The sequence below is a fragment of the Archocentrus centrarchus genome, chromosome 14 (genome assembly GCF_007364275.1).
Source record: "Archocentrus centrarchus isolate MPI-CPG fArcCen1 chromosome 14, fArcCen1, whole genome shotgun sequence".
In the NCBI taxonomy this organism is placed as follows: domain Eukaryota; kingdom Metazoa; phylum Chordata; class Actinopteri; order Cichliformes; family Cichlidae; genus Archocentrus; species Archocentrus centrarchus.
The window spans coordinates 896,503-912,484 of record NC_044359.1 but is presented as its reverse complement, the minus strand read 5'-3'; the positions used below and the strand labels follow the sequence as shown (position 1 = coordinate 912,484).

At 46.1% G+C, this 15,982-nt stretch overlaps 2 protein-coding genes and 1 pseudogene across 4 annotated transcripts in view; all 3 read left to right on the top strand.

The window, feature by feature from the left end:
- The window catches only part of LOC115791927 (calcium/calmodulin-dependent protein kinase II alpha), a 37,362-nt gene extending 34,909 nt beyond the window's left edge, over window positions 1-2,453 (top strand). The window contains exon 18 of the mRNA XM_030746226.1: window positions 810-2,453. Within this exon, the coding sequence (XP_030602086.1) occupies window positions 810-813 (4 nt within the window). The 3' untranslated portion in view covers window positions 814-2,453. The remainder of the gene's footprint in view (window positions 1-809) is intronic.
- The window catches only part of LOC115791921 (GTPase IMAP family member 8-like), a 263,474-nt pseudogene that overhangs the window by 131,617 nt on the left and 115,875 nt on the right, over window positions 1-15,982 (top strand).
- Window positions 8,488-13,545, top strand: rps14 (ribosomal protein S14). Of its 3 annotated transcripts, none has more exons than XM_030746243.1 (5): window positions 8,488-8,610; window positions 9,910-10,064; window positions 10,149-10,310; window positions 12,879-12,955; window positions 13,436-13,545. In XM_030746243.1, the coding sequence occupies exons 2-5, from the start codon at window positions 9,916-9,918 to the stop codon at window positions 13,501-13,503; spliced, it is 456 nt and encodes a 151-aa protein (XP_030602103.1). In that variant the 5' UTR covers window positions 8,488-8,610; window positions 9,910-9,915; the 3' UTR covers window positions 13,504-13,545. The 3 variants fall into 3 exon arrangements, with proteins under 3 accessions (XP_030602103.1, XP_030602105.1, XP_030602106.1); XM_030746245.1 differs by having other exon boundaries at window positions 8,534-8,610; window positions 9,913-10,064; XM_030746246.1 differs by lacking the exon at window positions 8,488-8,610 and adding an exon at window positions 8,633-8,654.

The window sequence follows — 15,982 nt, the reverse complement described above, 5'->3', positions numbered from 1 at the left end:
ATGGATCCAACATGTGCCTCTTAGCTATCACTTTAACATTTTGGTGTGGCACTTCATCATGTTGGAAAAGGCACAGATCATTGGCAAACTTCTTCTGGGTGGTTGGAGGAAGTTGGTGTTTAAGGACCGTGTGGTCGCTCCTTAAAAAGCTCACAAACGGATCATCTTGGAGCTCTGAGGAGGCGGGAGTCCAGATTTGGCCCATCAGCTGGTTTTCAGCAGATGGTATGAAGAAGAAGGATGAACACTGTAACATTTATGCGCTCTGGTTGTTCTTCCCTGAACCACAGAAACGTGTCTGAAACATAAAATCCTCGTGGGCACAGACCCTTCATGAAAGAACAGTTTCACACCATCGAAGCTTCACACAGCAGATCGGTTTGGTTTCATCTCTGCAGCAGGGCTGATCCAGAGTCAGTGATGCTGCAGATCCTCAGTTTGAAGATGCAGGCAGGAGTTGAGGAATGTGGTGCTGTATAAACCATAAAAGCATGTTTCAGTTACTGCTTTGTTAAGAGTGAGTGAGCTGATGCTGCTGAGTAACTGTGACGGTGCAGGGTGCAGGAGCTGCTGCTACGCCCTGAGCGAGCAGCTTATTCGTGTTACTGTGTGACTGCTGTTTTAACCTGATGGTGCAGGTGTGAGTGTATCCCTGCTGAGAGCTCCAGTCGCTGCTTTTATGATGGAGCCTGGGCTGATTCGGAGGATAAAGATCTGCACTGCGGCTCCGTCCTGGGCCGTGCTGATCGTGTGGCTGATTTTCACACGTTTCTGAATCACTGAAATCGATGTCTGTGTGTCCCCTGCAGCTAACTTCCAGAGTGAGCGGATCTTTGATGGGGCCACCGTCGCCATGACAACAGATTGATTGACAGCAGGCCAGGCGTCTGACACCAACCATTCAGGATTTAGTTTGAGGCGTTTGAAGAGGAGACGACGGGGCCGGAAAGCTTCACTCCAACAAGTCTAGTAGTGAACTTCATTATCAACCAACCAACCAATCAGCTTCCTCTTCTCAGCTTGTTTGGACTTTGCTTCAGTCACGCCCCTCTGTGATCAGCCAATCAGCTCTCTTGGTGTAGTTTAGCTGCAGATTGTAATTATGTTTGGAAACCTTGTATCTCCATCTTCCAGATGTTTAACAGGACCAACCCCACAGCTCCCCCCTGTGGACTGAACCTGTGTCACACAGTGTGCTCCATACGGCATGTGGGTAGCTTAGCTTAGCACAAACACTGGAAGCAGGGGGAAACTGTTAGCATGGAGCAGGTTTTGATTTCTCCAATAAGGACCCCGCCTCATGTTTCCACATAAACACTTTGTATAGCATCCGTACTCACCCGTGTTTGTTACTGTTGTGTAGATATTAACCACAATGAGACGGCTTTTTAACCTTCAGGAGATACAAGATTTTCTGAAAGTAACAATAATTACAAAAGAAACAAAAAGATATGATATTATTATGAGGAGCTGCTCTGGTCACGGCAGATTATTCAGGTGAATTAGGACTGAACCTGAACCTGAACCAGCACATCCGGATGAGTGAGAACAGCCCACAGAGCAGTTTTTATTAATGAGAAATAATATCAAACAGAAGGAAAACATACAGTATATTATCTACAAATACAGGAAGTATCAGAAAACCAAACACAGAAAACTCTCCTTTTAGATTATTCATTTATCTTTTTAAAGCTACAACAGAAATCTTCTGCTTCTGATTTTTTGGTCCAAATTATTTTTATAATTTTAAACATTTTATCTTCCTGTCAGTGTTTTGGTAGCCAAGCATTGTCTGACAATCCCCCACTACACTTGCAGAATGTGCATATATTTAATAATGACGTTGGGCCTTGAAGCAGTAACTGTATGAATATATTTAAGCACAAATATTCAGCTAAATACTCAGTATACGTTTGTAACTGTGGGATGTAAACTGCCCCAGGCTGCAAAAGTCCCAGAAATTTCCTAAGCTCAGTTTAATTAGAGCTGCAGCCTGAGCCATACATGAATTGTTATGAAAAATCAGAAAGATGTGGTTTTGAGATAATTTTGCCTGAAACTGGTTGGTGCCTAAAGCAGCTCTTTGCCTTCACAGTGATGTTAGCTCAGAGGGAAACTTTAGTATTTCCATACATGTTGTAACAGTGCATGCAGTAACAGTACATGCTGTAACACTGTAACAGTACATGCTGTAACAGTACGCGCTGTAACACTGTAACAGTACATGCTGTAATAGTACATGCTGTAACAGTACGCACTGTAACACTGTAACATTACATGCTGTAACAGTACTCGCTGTAACAGTACTTGCTGTAACAGTATGCGTTGTAACAGTACGCGCTGTAACAGTATGCGCTGTAACAGTACATGCTGTAACAGTACATGCTGTAACAGTACGCGTTGTAACAGTACATGCTGTAACAGTACATGCTGTAACAGTACGCGCTGTAACACTGTAACAGTACATGCTGTAACAGTACATGCTGTAACAGTATGCACTGTAACAGTACACACTGACACAGTATGTGCTGTAACAGTACACAGTGTAACAGTACACAATGTAACAGTACAGGCTGTACAGGAACACTCAGATAGGGTTTGAATGTGAAACACTCATCTCTGCTTCCATCGGGCTCGGAGAGCTCCACAAGCTTCCACCCCTCTCTGACCTGTGATCTTCCATGAACAGCCACACCTCTGCTCAGATCAGCCACCCACTCTCCACCCACCCCACCACAACCACAACCACCAGATGTTCTAACAAGGAAGGCCTTAACAAGGTACCTTAATGAGATGTATTCCTACCTGCCTGCTCTCCACTCAGAGCACCATTAGCAGCAGAACCGTTATTGTTCATGCTGAGTTTACAAGATGTTTTAGATTTAGAAGCTGCCAGTTACCTGTGAGAGGAATAAGGACATAGGGAAGGAAAGAAGGAAGGAATTGTGGGACTGAACCTGAAGGAAGAAAAAAGGAAAACAGACTCAACAACAGAAAGAAGGAAGGTCTGTGGAAGTGGAAGCAAAGAATCACAGCAACTCTGTGATTCTGCTCATCAGTATCAGTAGAATAACATCGACTGTGAAAATGCAGCAGCAGAATCAGAGGACGTGGCTGTGATGCTCCGGCAGCCAATCAGACTCACCGACACCATCATCAGTGTCCCCTGTTCACAGGACGGTACGGAGGCCCAGAAGTGACAAACATCACTGCCTAATCTTAGTTTCACACAAATATACAGAATTGATGTCACTGAAATACTTAAAACACTCGGGTCGTCTTTTAAAGCCAGTTATTCTCTGCAGGGAGGCAGAAAACACAACCTGTGCTGCTCTGTGGAGATTTGCTGATTTACAGAGTAATGCTCCAACATTCAGCCTTCAACACTAAATAAAAACGTTAACAGCAAAAATATGCATCAAGCTGTTTATCTGCAAAAATCCTAATAACATGTTTGGGAGGGCTGGGAGTATTTTAAGCAATAATAAATGTACATAAAAAGCAATCTTATAAACATTTAAGTTTATTCTATTCAGCTTTGTACACATATATATGCAGGTATATCTCACCTGTGCTGATGGTATATCAGCATCAACATCCATCGATGAGTCATTCAGGCTTAAACAGGACCGCTGACGCCAAAGCTGCTCTGTTAAAGTTGCAGTCTTTATGGAAGCAACGCTTCTAAAAGTACCTACGAGTATTGAATATGAGTCCATATGAATGGTTAAACGTGTACTATTCGTCTGTACATCAAGTTTTCTTTGAAATAATTGCAGTATTTACTTAAACAGCCCCTTGGACCCTTATGTTTGGTAAACCATAGCAGCGAGGATGAAACATTATGAGGGTGAATTAATTTCAGTTTTGCAGGCAGTGCTTTTTGCCTCTTCTGGGCCTCCATACAGCAGGACAGTTGCACCCCCGCTGTGCTGGTCAGTCGGTGGTGTGGTCTCTGTGTGAAACCTCATCTCTGTTTGGTTCTTTTCTTCCTCCTGTTGTTTTTTTGAGCCTTAATGATCTACAGACGGTCTGATTCAAACACAGACCTGCAGCTTGGATCGTGACTTACTTATCGCCCACTCGCAGTCAGCAGTTGTGAATTTTCTCTGTGGAGATGTATAGTTCAGTGGTAACGGTTGGGTTTTTGGCAGGGAGGGCTCGTCTTCTTCCTCCTGAGCGACGTGTTTCCTTCTGTACAGATTCTGTGATTTTCTGCATGCCGGGATTGACTTTGTGTTTTGTGTTTCGGCTTCAGCCCTCGTGGCGTTTTTGACGTTCGCTGCCGTCGGGCCGTGTTCCCGCTCTCCGGTGACTTGACTCGGACTCGTTAGCTTTGTTAGCATTCCTCACCCGGAGCAATGGTGTCTGCTAGCCATGAGCTAACAAAATGCCAGCAACACCATCTTTGATATTCTGCAATTTTTGACCCGTTGTGTTTGTCTCAGAGGCTTTAAGCAGCTTTTTACCGTCGGGAGAATGTAGAACTTTGTACAATCAGATTCTTATGATGATGATATGATTATTATTATTATTCTCGATATATTGCATTTGTATATTTAAAAGCTTTTTAATGTTAAAATCAGACTTCCAGTGCTAACGTCATGTGAGTCACTCTGTAGAGAATACATTGGGTATTATTAGCTTTATTACTTCTGTTAGTATGATACGCACTATAGAGTGTGACACGAGTTCCCTTAGCCACTGCTGAATGTGTTTGCCACAGCGCTGCTGCCCTTTATTTTACTTGACATCTCCGTGCCATTCGGCATCCTGCCTAGGAACACTCACAGAGCGGAGGAGGCTGAATTCTGAGTCAAAGCTCATTCGGTTGGCTTTTCAACTACCTGACTGAATCAGAGGGGTGGGGCCACACTGAGGGCGGAGCTTTGCCCTTGCTTGTCTTTGTCCACTGCTAGAATCTGACTGGACACAGGAAGTGTTGCATAAATTGGCATTTGTAAAAAATGGATCACCCTTCAGCGTGTTAAAAAAGAAACTCTGTAATGATATTAAATATTTGAAACGTTGAAACTCAAAGCTATGCTGAGCAGTTCACAAACTGCAGCTGCTGCAGGACTGACACACCTGATGCTGATTGAGGATTTTCCTGTGATTTTAAAGAGTTGGAGGAGTTTACAGGTCAAAGGAGGCCTTTCAGGAAACTCCACACAGCTGAATTAAAGCAACTCAAAGAGCAGACGGATCGGAGTGGCAGTGACGCGGACGCTGCACCGGTCCGTCTGAGTGAAAACGAAGCTGTCTATTTACCGGTCGATCTACGTCCCTGCACTCACCTATGGTCATGAGCTTCGGGCAGTGACCAAAAGAATGAGATCACAGATACAAGAGTCAGAAACGAGCTTCCTCCGAAGGGTGGCTGTCTTTCTCGTCTTCGGAGTATCATCACATCAGTCTTCATTTATCCAGCGGATTTTGGGCCTTTCTTGTTCTCTTTGGTGAGTCTTACAATCTTCTTGGCCACCGTACTTTCAAAGAGGGCTTCTTCCTTCTCTCAACTACATCCACATTCATGGTATGATCCGCATTATTTTCATCTCCATACTGTGGAGTACCCACCTGTGTTGTTCAGTCGGTGGCCTTCAGTCAGACCACGTCTGTGGCTTTTCTCTGTTGGGTTTTCCATTCTCAGCAGTTGCTCGAAGGCTGGCTGAATGTGAAGCCGTTGACATGAAGCATCATCCTTGGAATTAGTATTTGGATGTCCACCATGTCCATAAATAAAGAATCTATAAAACGAAACAAACTCAAAACACAAATGACAGATTCAGACTTTTCCCTGGAATTCTTCTGAGGATGGTAAGATCCTTCAGCTCCTCATATTTATCCACAAACCGTGGATTCCTTCTGTTTTTGGATGTTTCTGCTCAGACTTCAGTTTTGGGGATCAGGTTATGCAAACTTCTCCTGCTTACAGTCGATTTCAGCCTCCTCATCAATAAACTGGCTCCAAACTGTGAGTGTGGCCACAGTCGGGATTCCCAATGGCACCTCCAGCGTGAATGGCTGTTTTCTACAATAGATTAGTCTGTGTTTTCTAAAAGCAGCACCTCCACTTTGACCTTTGACGACACTTGAAAGTATTTATTAGTGGTGAAAAAACTTTGGGGATGCACAGACGTCCCTGCAGATGTCTGAGATGTCATTTTTTAGAACTCTTTTGGTGTTTATGCTTGAAACTGAAAAATTCATCTTAAAGTAGATTTCACGTTATTCCTAGGAACATGATGTGATGTTTCTCCTGTGTTTTTACTGGATGCTCAGTGGGTGTGACTGCTCCATATTTATCTTACTGATCCAATCCAAAGCAGGCACTACCCATCACGCCGCTCTGTCTCCTGGTTTCTGCTTCTTTAGCTGAAGATCTAAAGACTCAGATAGGTGAGAAGATCCTGTTCCTGCAGCACATCAATGTGACGGGAAACAGGAGGACGGGCTTCACCTGCGGGAGGAGGAGGAGCTTCAGACACCTGGGAAACTGTTAGCCACCCTTAGCTCCTCTTGCCACAAGCTAATATTGAGCTAACATGTTAGCTTGTGGCTAACAGGTACTGCAACTCGCTGCGCTGCTGCAGGATTCAGTCACTTCTGTAACAATCAGCAGGTCTCAGATCTGCGAACGCAGCGCTGACAGAGGAAACATCACATTAAAAAAAGACTCTGAGCTGAACTGAGCTCAGACCAATGGGACCGTGCGATGGCGTTACCAGCGGCGTGCAGAGCAACCGACGGCGGCTGTACCGAGGCCAGCAGAAAGGCCCCAAACATTCACACGTGGAGAACGGAATATTTTTATGATTCAAACAACAATTATTCATGTTTTAGTATAATTCATAAGTAATGATAATTAACAAGTCTGAGCGTCTGTGTGGAAACATGATCTGAACTCGTACGCCATTAAAGCTGAAGCAGCGGCCCCGCCCCCACGATGATGTCGGCTGTGATGCTGAGATTTGACTCCGTTAAAGTAAATTCAGTAAATTCTGCTTCAGGTTTTCTCTAATTTCGATTTTACTGCAAAACCAAAATATTTAATATGAACTCCAAACTGAACAGATGCTGTTTTAACTTCAAACACCTTCAGTGAGTTTTTGACGCTTTGTTCTCTGTCAGCTGATGCAGGTGTAGTCTGAAGCTCCACCCCTCCTCCGTCGTCCTCGCTGCTTCCCGTCTGCCATGTTGATGTGGTGCAGGATCAATAATCGGTGATCAATAATCAGCTCCTTCACATCCTCTCAGCTCTTTCTATGATATTGTTCTGTTCTGTATTAACTGGACTAATGCTGCATGCTCGGTGTGTACCTGTATGTGTGTGAGTGTGTGTGAGGGAGAGTGTGTGTTTTTAAACTTTTTCTTTGGGAGTTTTTGGAGTAATTTTTCTTCTTCTGCATTGTGTTCAAAGTGTTCCTGTAAATAAACTGAGGTGGTCAAACGCTGCGCTCTGATTGGTCTGTTTTTCATCTGATGAGTCTGTGGGAAAAAATCATCCCGAGCTTTGAAGGAAACGTCCGTTATGACTTTGTTTGAGTCCTGAAATGATTTTCTTCTTTTATTGTTACGCAGAATTAAAATAAATATTTTTAGGCACAAATTTCCTGCTTCGCTCTCATAAACCTGAAAGTTTGTCTCCAGTATTTTTTCTCTTTTCTGTGATTTTAACAGGATTTTAATTCTGAAAGTGCACCGTTCATACTTCAGACCTTCGAGGCGCATTCCTCTGTTTCAGTCCTCTGAAACTGGGACAGAAAATCTCACTGATGGGTTCGTGATAACTAACAAACAGCCGTGCAACAGACTTCATGTTTAAACATTTATTCTGCACTAAAAACATAAAATAAAACTAATTTTAACGCTCACACGTTTGAATAATTCCTGTAAAGAATCTCATCTGTTTCCAGATGTTTTAAATGTAATGATTAAAACGATCCTGAGAGTTCATAAACTGCACTGACCTTATGAAACCGATCATAAAGCTGCGCTCACAGAGACCCCAAAGCTCACCTGTGCAGGTGCTCAGCTCATCACAGCTCCAGGTGAGAAGCACAGGTGAACCCGCCGAGCAGGTTTTTGGGTCAGAGCAGTAAGACTTCATCAGGATGAAGAGCAGCCTCCTCCTCCTCAGGCTGAGCGTGTCTCCATGGTGATCAGAACCTTCACTGAATGGACCAATCAGAGCTCACTGGGAAAATAAAGCTTTGGCTTTAAGACTAAATTTAAACTTAAACTGGAATAAAAAACGATTTAAGGTGATTTTTCTTTATTTAATTTTTAAAGTTGCGCCGTGATTCCCGAAAACTCCCAACAGCTGCGCTCAGTAGAAACAGTAGAGTTCGATAAAGTCCGCTGTGGGAGGAGCAAATGTGACCGGATGCTCCAAATAAAATAAAGTACGACCAAATAATAAAATTAAATACACTCAATTACAAATAAAAACTGAACTAAACTAAATTACAAAAATAAAAATAAATAAAACAACGTCGTCCACGTGACGGCAGCAGCTCGGTTTCCGGCCGGAACTCGTCATGTTTGCCTGGCGGAAGCGGAAGCTCCCTCCTTTCTTGTTTCTGCTCCGTAAAGAGACGCACACAGGTGAGTCCGCTCCCGGTCTGAATCCCGTGTAATCCCCGCTGCAGGTAACCATCCGCTGCGCCGTCGTGCCTGTGCCGGTCCTCCGTTTGTTCCCGCGTCTGCTGGCGGCTGAATCGCGGCTCCGCGTGAAGCTTAATGTCGGATTTTTGAGCTTTTGGACCCCCGCTTCGGCCGCCATCTTAGCCCCGTGCGAAGAGTCCTTAGAGGAGATAAACACACCACAAAAACGCGTCCCACAGGGAGACAGGTACGCTGAAAGAGTGTGTGCGGTGTGAGGTGAGGCTGCAGGTAGAAAAACCTTAGATTTGCGTCCTACCGCCGCTCGGAGCTCACAGGAGCTAGCAAGCTAACGTTAGCCGCCGCGCGTTCATGTGTAATTTAAAATCTGAGTTCAGAGGTCATGGCGCGCAGGTGGGTCTGAGTCTGCAGGTAGTGTCAGAACCAACATCAGTCTGGATCAGGAGGGACCGGGTCTGAAGAGGCCACGTGAGCGGACAGTGGTTCCTTTATCGGACAGCGCGCGCCCCGTGACGGAACCACTGACAGAAAGGATGGTAAACTGAGCCGGAGTGGACAGGGTTAAAGGTCAGGCCTGGCTGTGTTAAAGGTGACTTGATCAAGAATGAGATGCTCCCAGGTTTGATTGTTGATTATTGGTCGTGTTCGGGCTTTGGTGAACTTACCTGTTCAGGTGTCTGAGCAGCAGTTTGGAGGTTTATGATGCTGCTGAGGTGATTGACGGGTTGGGGAGAACCCTGATTGGACAGGTGAGCAGTTCAGGTTTGTGTTGCAGAGCTCTGTCCTGGCAGAAGGTTTCCTGAAATTTAGACAGGATTCAGACAAGGAAGGTCAGGGGTCACCGTGGTAAGCTCATTCTGTCACCCAACGTGACTGTACACATACACGCCGCCTGTGCAGCTGCTGGTGATGGTGGCGTGGATTCGCCACAGAAGCTTCGTTAGGCCGTTTCTAACCTCGCACCGCTGAAGGCGATCACTGCGCGCTCACACGGCATTGAAGTGGCTCGTTCGTGGGTTGGGGCTGTGATGGAGGTGTGGGAACGGCTGCTGGGAGGCGCGTTTGATCCGTGAACGGTGGCGGTTGATCTGATTGCCCTCGCTGAGCTCGTGGTCTCTTCCTGATGACGCTGGCGCATGCTCTGCTGCACCGTAAAGCATCGGCCAGCAGCATCAGTTTGAGCTGATTGGCTCTCTGTGTTTCAGAACTACGACGTGCCGCCATGTTCGCTGTGACCTCACGGCGCACGCTTTGTGTCTGACTCTTTGTGCTTCTCCTCAGCAGAAGATGGCTCCTCGTAAAGGGAAGGAAAAGAAGGAGGAGCAGGTCATCAGCCTGGGTCCTCAGGTGGCCGAGGGCGAGAACGTCTTCGGCGTCTGCCACATCTTCGCCTCCTTCAACGACACCTTCGTCCACGTCACCGATCTCTCCGGGAAGTACGTCCCAATGGCTGCCTGCTCACCAAAATAAGAGCTGCTCTGCTCTCTGATTGGTTCTGACAGGTGTGTTTGTGTTTCCAGGGAAACCATCTGCCGCGTGACCGGCGGGATGAAGGTGAAGGCGGACAGGGACGAGTCGTCTCCGTACGCCGCCATGTTGGCGGCTCAGGACGTCGCTCAGCGCTGCAAAGAACTAGGGATCACTGCGCTGCACATCAAGCTGAGGGCCACCGGGGGCAACAGGTAACACCCCTGCACTCACCTGATCTTCAGGTCTTATCTTTGAATAAACAGCGAGCAGCCACTTTATTAGGTACACCTAAGCAGGGACTTCCTGCGTGAACAGATCAGGAAAGTTTAACGTTAGAGGGACAGGGTTAAAATGCAGTCAGGTGATCAGGTGGCTGCTCTGCAGGTCACCACTGTAACCCCGAGGTTAGACAAACCTGAATGCAGAGCTGCTGTACCTAATAAAATGACTGTGGAACAGGCTACAGGTCTTCATTCTTAGCCTGCAGTCTGCTCAGACTGGGTTTACTGGGAATGAACCAGCATCACTCCAGCTGATTCGGATCAGGATCCTCTGACCCCGACACTGATCAGCTCTCTCAGGCAGGGCGTTCAAATGATGCCGGCGCATTTTCCACCTACTCCACCGCTCTGCACCGTCTTTTTATTTTCCCTAAAAACATTTTGTGCCGTCCGCTGTCTCCATTTCCAGCGCCCTGTGGACACACGTGGCAATATTTACATTCTTTCAATCAGAGCCATTTGATTGGTTCACAACTGCATGACTTCACATCGTCTGCTGCCGTCATGGCTTCTCGTGCATGTAAGAGAAATAAGAGAAAAAAGCAGCCGTCACAAGTGGCCGACAGGCGTGGGGACCAGATGATTGGGCTTAAGAAATGGTTCAAGCCCACGTCTGAGGCTGAAAGTACGTGATCGAGGTATACATGATCAATGTGAAGCAGGGGTGTCAAACTCAGTCATTTGAAGGCACAGTCTGAGTCGCGGGCCGAACAGAATTAAAAATCATTTTAATCAGCAATATGATTTGAATGGTCAGAATACAGCAACTTTTTCCTCAACACATTAAATAAAATGTAAAATAATGTTTTTCTTCAAAAATGTCATCAGGAAAAATGAGAATATTTCAAGCTGATGAAAATTTGCTAATTTTTCAGGTAAAAATTGTGATGTGAGTTTTGTGCTTCACATGCGGGAAAACGCTGCGTGAACTGCGCAGTGTGTCCAGTTTATCAGCTGCAAACACAGCGGTGGAGACCTGCTCTGATTTCCATCCCTGCAGGGACAAAGGTGCCGCCATTTGAACCGTTACTGTAATAAACTATGTTGGATGTGAAGCGCAATTTCTCAGCTTTCAGAAACTTTGAATTTTTCCGATAGGACAAACGGTCGAGGAATTACGGTAATTCAAAATTCCTTTGATCAGCCGGCTCAGGTGATACACTCAGTGTTAAACAGCTGTTCACCAGGTAAGGGCAGGTAACAGGGTTGTGTCTTCAGGACTTTGCTGCTGTGTGAGCAGTGATGCACTGTCAGCTCACCTGTGCAGGTCTCCCTCTGCATCTTCTCCCATAACTGTCCCACCAATCCGCTCTTTTGGTTGGACACACGGTTTACCGCTGATGTCAGCGATCAGGTCCTCCTGTTCTCCACTTCTCATTTGGCCATTTTTGGGGGTCAGGCTGCTTATATGTCACTGTAAAAAGTGCTGTCTGCTGATCACTGATCAATGAATGGACAACACAAATGAGTTAGCGCACAGGTCTCTGCCTGCAGCAGCTGTTAAGGTGCATTGTGGGATTTGTAGTATAGGTGGTGGGAGTGCTGTTTACCATTGGCCACTAATAATAGCTGTATGAAATCATCTCGCGGGCCATGTGAGATAACATTGCGGGCTGGATTTGGTCCGCGGGCCTGGAGTCTGACACGTGATGTGAAGAATAGAATTGTAATGATCAGCTGAGAGAGAGGCCGCCGGCCTCGTGGGATGCGATCGTCTGCATGATTTGATGATGAATTTCAGAGCCGACGGTGCTGTTTGTTCAGGGGCAAGTTTGACCATAAAATAATATGCATTAGCATAGCTTCTGTACTTTTGAAGCTTTCAAAATTATTTAAAATTAAACCGTAACATTGTATATAAGTAATGGTTTGTGAACACATCGACCGTGGCATTTCTTCCTTTCATAGTAGAAGTTGTTCATTTATAGTAACTTTGATGTATTTATGGCAGTACTGAATGAAAGTCAGGTGATCGATGACTGCCGAGCCCTCATCTGACCTGCAGTGAAGGATTCGGAGGCGGAGCCAGAATCCAAACAGGCTCAGTCTGCGTACAGGTCGGAGGTCAGCGGCTGTGCTGGTTTAGGGTCAGGTGTTAATGCTCACAACAGTAAAGCTGTTACATTGTTTGGTGAAGCTCATCAGGGGAACTTCAGAGCCTCCTGCTCTCAGACCTGCTGTTTCTCGAGCTTTGATTGGTCAGTAGGCGGTGATTTCATACTGATCTTTAATCTGGAACAGCATAAGTTACCATGGCGATTAACCCGGTAAGAAGTGAGCCACCTTGGTACAGAAACCCGAGAGGTCAGCTCATAGTGCAGGGGCCTGAAATCCAGGTGTGAGGCTTACAGAACGAACCAGGACCATCAGCCACTGCTGTGTGTGTGTGTGTGTGTGTGTGTGTGTGTGTGTGTGTGTGTGTGTGTGTGTGTGTGTGTGTGTGTGTGTGTTTTACCTGTCCAGGTGACCTCAACTGTTTTTTCTCCCCCCCCCCCCCAGGACGAAGACCCCTGGTCCTGGAGCTCAGTCTGCTCTCAGAGCTCTGGCTCGATCTGGCATGAAGATCGGACGCATCGGTACGTGATTCTACTTTATTGACTGATGAGCAGCATCTGATTGGTCCATTTAATCAAAACAGGAAGTAGAAAATCTCTAGTCTAATCACAGATCTGATCGTGTCACTTCCTGTGCGTTTGCTGACAGCGTGATGTTCCTGTCGAGCTGCTCAGTCGCAGTTTCACCTGATTCTTTCCAAACTCTGTGTGTGTGTCTGTGTGTGCGCGCACACAGCCTGCTGTAAGCTGCAGCCTCTGTGAGCCTCATGTTGTTATGGTAACGTGTCACAGATCAGACACCTGAGCAGTGATGCAGGCAGGTGAGCGTACCTGTGAAGCAGTGATGCTTCTCTCGTCTGACAGTTTGGAGCTGATTTTAAAGCAGCTTCAGTTTGAATCCAGACTTTATTCAGGTGTGACCTGTGACCTCTGTGACCCGGCTCACTGAATATTTAAAAGTATTGATGAATGTCTGATTGTTTCTTCTTCGTGTGTTTTCAGAGGATGTCACACCGATCCCGTCAGACTCGACCAGGAGGAAGGGCGGTCGCCGCGGTCGCCGTCTGTAACTGATCAGTGATGTTGTTTATTACAATAAAAGGTTGAAATCAGGCAGTCCCAGTGTGTTCATCAATAACCTGATCGATCAGACACCAGCAGCCTGATTCGGATTTAAATAAAGCTTAAAAATCTCAGAGGTTTTATTGAACTTCCTGTGAGTCAGCTGATGAGCTCTGTGATCGAAACACTGATCTGAATCCAAACTGATCAGGTTTAATCAAACTGAAACTGATTGATGAAGCGACTGAGCAGGAAGATCTGACCCGGGAGCAGCTCTGAGCCTTTACTGAGGATGAGATCTGATCTCAGAGCAGCGTTACAGTCAGATTTTACCCTCGGTGAACGCTCAGAGCTGCTCTGAGTCGGCTCCTCTGAAGCTCACGCATTTCTGCTCAGACGTTCAGACTGGAGCTACATCATGAAGTAAAAACAGTCTGAACGTACTCAGCTCTGAGGTAACGAAGAACTCGAGTACGTCAGCTTTTTGGGTTAGTTCAGTGATTCTCAAATCCAGGCCTCATGGCCCGATGTCCTGCAGGTTTTAGATGTGTCCCTGATCCAACACACCTGAATCATATGGCTGAATTACCTCCTCAGTATGCAGTCAAGTTCTCCAGAGTCCTGCTAATGACTTCTATATTTGACTCAGGTGTGTTGAAGCAGAGACACATCTAAAACCTGCAGGACACCGGCTCTCGAGGCCTGGATTTGAGAACCACTGGGTTAGTTTCTGGTTGGTAAAGAAGCTCAGATGTGTTAGTGTGTTGTTAATGTTACCTGTGTGAGGAAGACTACAGATGAAGTCATGAAAATCCTCAGCAGCAACACGAGTCATAATCAGTAACGAGCAAGACAACAAGTACGCACTTTGTGTCCTTTTATCTGTGATATGAACTGATACAAAGCAGCAAGTTCAGCCTTAGAGCCCAACCTAATTCATAGCCGTGAAAACCGCGTCGCGTTTCTCATGTAATACACACCATGCAGTGAAACAGGTAGAACACTTGATGTTGAGATGGCAGAGTCACGCCCTCCTGCTGCTTTCATCACGTTCTTGGTTCGAGACCAGCTAGCTCGCGGGCTGGAGTTGAACCCGTTTTTCGGCCGAGCATTGAGTGCATTCACGGTGGAAAAAACACTGAAAAGGGGCCTCAGGTGTTACAGGGTGGGCAGAATAGCTGGAACACCTGAGGATGAAACCTGGTTATTAGTTGAGGCCAAAGTGTTCATGTGCCCAGGTGTTCATATTGTAACGTTGTAAACACACTTCCACAGTCGGCGATGTTCACAACAAAGGTCGTCTTTATTAGCAGAAAAACGGCTGCTGTAGGCCACAGCCACGCCAACCACAACTACAACAACGGAACAGCAACACACACACACAGGCAAGCTCTCGGTCTTTTCTCTCTCTCCATGCTGCCTTCACGAACCTCCCGAACAGTCCGAAATCCCACAACATCAACACGCTCTCTAACTAAGAGAATCGCTACAATATTATCATGTCCACCCTGTAGGTGCAGTTCAGGGTCTCAGCAGCAGGAGGCAGCAGCAGCTTGATGATCCCTGAGCTCTCTGTTCCTCAGCAGAGGTTTGCAGGTCTGAGGTCAGTTTGTGCTGCAGCAGGAACTCACCTGTTAGATGTGATGTTCAGGTTTACTGAGACTTTGAGGACTGCAGGAAGGAGAGCCTGATGGAGGCTGGAGATCCTCTGTGTGATTGTAGAGAGAGAGCAGAGGTCTGCAGGGTGGAGCAGCTCTCTCAGGTCCAGTCTTAGCAGGTCACCACAAACACGACTCAGAATGTCACTGAAGCACTTTCATGTGGATTTATTGCTATGATTAGGCTGTCTTCATGGTGGGGGCTGTGACTCAGGAGGTCGAGCAGGTCCTCTACTAATTGGAAGGTTGGTGGTTCGATTCCCTGCTGCTGCATCCTCTGATGGTTGCATCAGAGGATGAATGTTAGAGCACTTACTTGTAGAAGGAAGTGCTTGTTGTATAAGAACTAGTCCATTTACCATTTTATGGAGCAGAGCACTCATCTCAGGATGGGGGATAATCTGATTCACAGATGACATCAGATTTGCTCTCTTCATGATGTGGTTGTGTCTGCGTGGCATCTTGAATATCATCGAGAGTTTAAGACATCGTCTGCTCCGTCTGAAACAGACTCTTGGCCTGCTACAACCTGCCTCCTGTCCTCAGTGACTCTCAGTATGATGAGGCCTGATGGGCCGACCAGAAATCAGAAACTCTTCAACCGCTGTCTGCGTCGGTTCTCAGTCATCCAGGTCAGAGTGTCTCTGGAGCCTGAACGAAGGCGACTGGACTTCTTTCTGTTTCTTAAACACGTTTCACGTCTCATCCCAAAGGTGGAGAGACCCAGGTATTTATTTATTTTTTATATTTATTTAGAATGTACAACCAATTATAATTTAGTGTACAACAGTACATTTTATTTTGATTGAAAAAAGCAACAAAAATAAGC

Coding starts and splice junctions, on each gene's coding strand:
- rps14 (XM_030746243.1), top strand. CDS start 9,916: ATGGCTCCTCGTAAAGGGAAGGAAAAGAAGGAGGAGCAGGTCATCAGC. Junction 10,311..12,878: donor AGGGCCACCGGGGGCAACAG/GTAACACCCCTG, acceptor CCCCCCCCCCAG/GACGAAGACCCCTGGTCCTG. Junction 12,956..13,435: donor CATGAAGATCGGACGCATCG/GTACGTGATTCT, acceptor GTGTGTTTTCAG/AGGATGTCACACCGATCCCG.